General features: G+C 41.6%; 1 protein-coding gene across 4 annotated transcripts in view; it reads right to left on the reverse strand.

The window, feature by feature from the left end:
- The window catches only part of LOC122562966 (fibroblast growth factor 6-like), a 17,415-nt gene extending 15,369 nt beyond the window's left edge, over positions 1-2,046 (reverse strand). The window contains exon 1 of one of the 4 annotated variants that reach the window (XM_043716267.1): positions 1,620-2,046. In XM_043716267.1, the coding sequence (XP_043572202.1) occupies positions 1,620-1,923 (304 nt within the window). In that variant the 5' untranslated portion in view covers positions 1,924-2,046. Of the gene's footprint in view, positions 1-710; positions 892-1,612 lie in introns of those variants that run through there. The other 3 variants (XM_043716269.1, XM_043716268.1, XM_043716270.1) reach the window with 3 other exon arrangements.
- Positions 2,047-3,442: the final 1,396 nt, after the last annotated feature.

The raw sequence follows: 3,442 nt of genomic DNA on the forward strand, positions 1-3,442 counted from the left end.
GCCCCTCCCCCAAGTCCCTCCTCCATACCTTTTATCTTAGCCTGCTTGGCACACCCGCCTCATTCCTGAAGAAGGGCTTATGCCTGAAATGTCAATTCTCCTGCTCCTTGGATGCTGCCTGACCTGCTGCACTTTTCCAGCAACACATATTTCTGCCTGTTAAATCAGTCAGCCAGCCAGCAATTTCGGAATAGGCAATAAATGATAGTCAGCCAGCTATGTCCCAGGAATTTATTTTTGAAAAAGACAGCATTGCAAACAGAAAAAAAATTCCTGATGTTTCTGGATTCCTGGGTGTTTATTAAAACAAAACTGTGTCAAAAATGGTTGAAAATGCTACAAATACCAAAATAGACTTTAAAGATCTCAGTGCCTTGATAAAGCAAATCTGTATTAACAAAAAAAGTTTGCTGTTGATGAAACATGAAAATCAAATACATAACGAAGTTGAACTCCTGAACCACACTGCGTAGAAAAGTATGGTCTTTTTGCAAACAGCACCCATTTCACAACTACACAGAGACATACATTGAAACCTCACATGCAATCTAATTTTAACCAAGCGTTTTGGGGGATGGGAAATTTGAGAAGGGGGTGGTGCGTGGGAGAGGAGCGCTTTGGAAGTGGGGGGGTGGGGGGAGAAAGGTGGGGGGAAAAAAAAGTCTGGTTGGAATAAAATAGAGCCGACAATGCGGCGCAAATACACTCACTGCTGTTCCTGATTCCTTTCAACATCAGCTGACCCAATCTTGTACATAAGCCAATTCACAATAAGGTTTACTTGAAAGCCAGCCCATGTCCAGACTCTTTCAATTTCCAGTAACTGTCCATCTTCACTACAAGGTATACAAATAATTTAAAAGTTACAGGTGTAGAATTGTTCCTAGTAAACGCAAGAATAACAGTTCTACCCGGAAACAAGAAGGGGAATGCCAAACTGGCATGCTCTGCTCTCTATTTATACAGTATCCTTTTTGTCCACAACTTGCATTTAACTATCTAAGGTCCACGTGTAACAACCGGCCACATTAAGTATTAAAAATAAGGCAAGTTAACAAGCATTTCGCTTCTGCAGATTTCTCTTATTCTCTTCACAATGTCCATTTTTTAAGCACAGTTCTTATTCCATTTCTATATAAAGCATTTTTTTGCATATGCTGCTGAAGACTAGTCAAGTTATCGAATGCATTTAACCCTTCAAAATCTTAAAGCAAACCACAAGCAAAGTTTACATGTACTATTACTGGCCAGCTTTTCTGGCATTGCCAAGCACAGGGCCGGCTATGTCATTGCAATAAGCCATCATGCATCAACAACAGACTACCAATTTTTTTTAAGCATTCAGACTGGCATTTTTAAAGAGATTGTTCCTCGTGTTGAAAGACTGCGGCACTTCAATGGAGAAAAGACTGCATGGTTTGGGATAACTTCCTACTGCTTCTGAGCTGGGCCAATACAGAGAGATGATGCTTCTTTAAGTCCTGCAGGAGGTAACTGTGCATTGCACGAAATTGCCTAAATAGATGCTTGTCTAACAAAAGGTTGCAAAGAATTAGATTTGGTTAGCAGTAACTGGATTAGAATTTTTTTTTAGAAAGAAAAAGATGCTGACTACCTACTGTACTGGTTTTCAGTGTGTGCTCCATTAATTTGTCCATCAGCCGTGATTTGGAGGTGAAACCCGATGCCAACATTGCAATAAAGCCTCCTCACTCTCTTGATTCCAGTGAAATAGTCCCTGTCCCAGCCGAGGTCTAATTTCCTCCCAGAGATCGGATACAGGGACCTGGAGAGCAGAGTCTCCCATCTCCCTTCCAAGCTCCCCCTCGCTTTCGTTGCTATTGGAGCCGGGGAGGCTATCCCAGTCAGAAGGCCGAGGAGAACAACTGGCCAGGTCCAGTCGAGAGTCGCCTGGTGGAACATTCTAATCAACTTAAACCAACACGTGGGTGAGGAATTGATACACTAAAAATAACCGAGCTTCTAGATTTTCAGTCTGAAGTCTGTCAGTGCTCTCTTTATTTTTGGAGCCTGTTTAAAAGTACTGCTGACACACTCAAAATCCAAAGAGAATATTAAATAAAATACCTTTAACACAGTCATTATATTGGTGATTAAACTTGGTGGCCAATAGGTTTCGCGTTTAATGCATCCAGTGATGTCATACATGTTGGCTTTTGACATTTGGAAGCTGAGTCTCGAGATTAAAATAAAAAATAGAATGCGCATTTCTGGAAAGTATAGTGTTTGTTAATTTGACGTCTATTTATTTTAGATCGATGATGTAGAGGTTCGCAATGCTGGTAATGCACAGCATCACCTCATGTTACTGTAGAGGAGCAGCCCCATGCTGCTGTAAAGTGAATACAGCAACAGTCCTATATATTCACAGCAAAAATCTCCGAAAATAAATAGATAAAATCCCACAAACTATTTCCACAGGTTCCTTTTAGAATGAATGGCACCTGCATCCAGTCTGCACATAAAATGCCAACACCGTCCATCCGCCACAAGGGGAGTACTTCTGAAACTATGCACCGAGATTTAAGCAAGTCACCACCCTTCACTGATTGTGACACATGACACTCTCCTCCCTACTCCATCCCACCCAGAATTCAATAATAGCCCTCAGCATCAATTTAGGAAGAGGAGCACTAATGCAGCAGCTGAGATTTCCATTCAACACATTCCAAGCCTTGTGGCCAACTTGAACGAGCCTATCAAGTAAATAACTGTTAGTGCCACATTTCAAGCAATGGAATTAGAACCACTAGGAGTTGGCAGGAGACTGTCATGTCTGAATGGTTCTTGCAAAAGATGTTATTCAATCTTGGGCTCAAACCCGCAGCCTGGACAACTTGAGTTCAGATTTCTCAGAATTATATTTCTCCCTGTTAAACAGCTTTGCATCAGAAAAGCAGGCTTGCCCTCCGTGCTGGGGTGCACTTGTCACCTGGTGGCATTTTCTCCTCATATACCTGCATGTTGTTAACAGATGAGAGTACCAAGTGCAGCTGAAATGGTAGCTCTCTTGCTCTGAGTCAGAAGGTTGCAGAATCAAGACCCAGTCCAGAAATTGATCATAAAACTTCAGCTGACAATTCAGCACAATACAAAGGGATGACTGTACTGTAGGAAGACCTGTCCAGATGCTTCAATGACATTGCTGTATGCTATTATGTTCATAGCTGTGTTTTGAAGACCAGGAGACGTCTCTTCAGGGTCCTAACTAATACACCATTTATTTTTCAACCAATAACATCAAACAGATGATCAGGTCATTATTCTCTTGGTGTCCGTGGGAGTTTGCAGTTTGCAAATTGATTATGGTATTTTTTACATTATAACAATGATCTGTGGCTCGGGCCTCCATTGCTTATTGTGAACTCTAACACAGAATTTCTACTGGCATGAAGAGCAACCTGTTCCTTAGTAGAATGCC

The sequence above is a fragment of the Chiloscyllium plagiosum genome, chromosome 26 (assembly GCF_004010195.1).
Source record: "Chiloscyllium plagiosum isolate BGI_BamShark_2017 chromosome 26, ASM401019v2, whole genome shotgun sequence".
In the NCBI taxonomy this organism is placed as follows: domain Eukaryota; kingdom Metazoa; phylum Chordata; class Chondrichthyes; order Orectolobiformes; family Hemiscylliidae; genus Chiloscyllium; species Chiloscyllium plagiosum.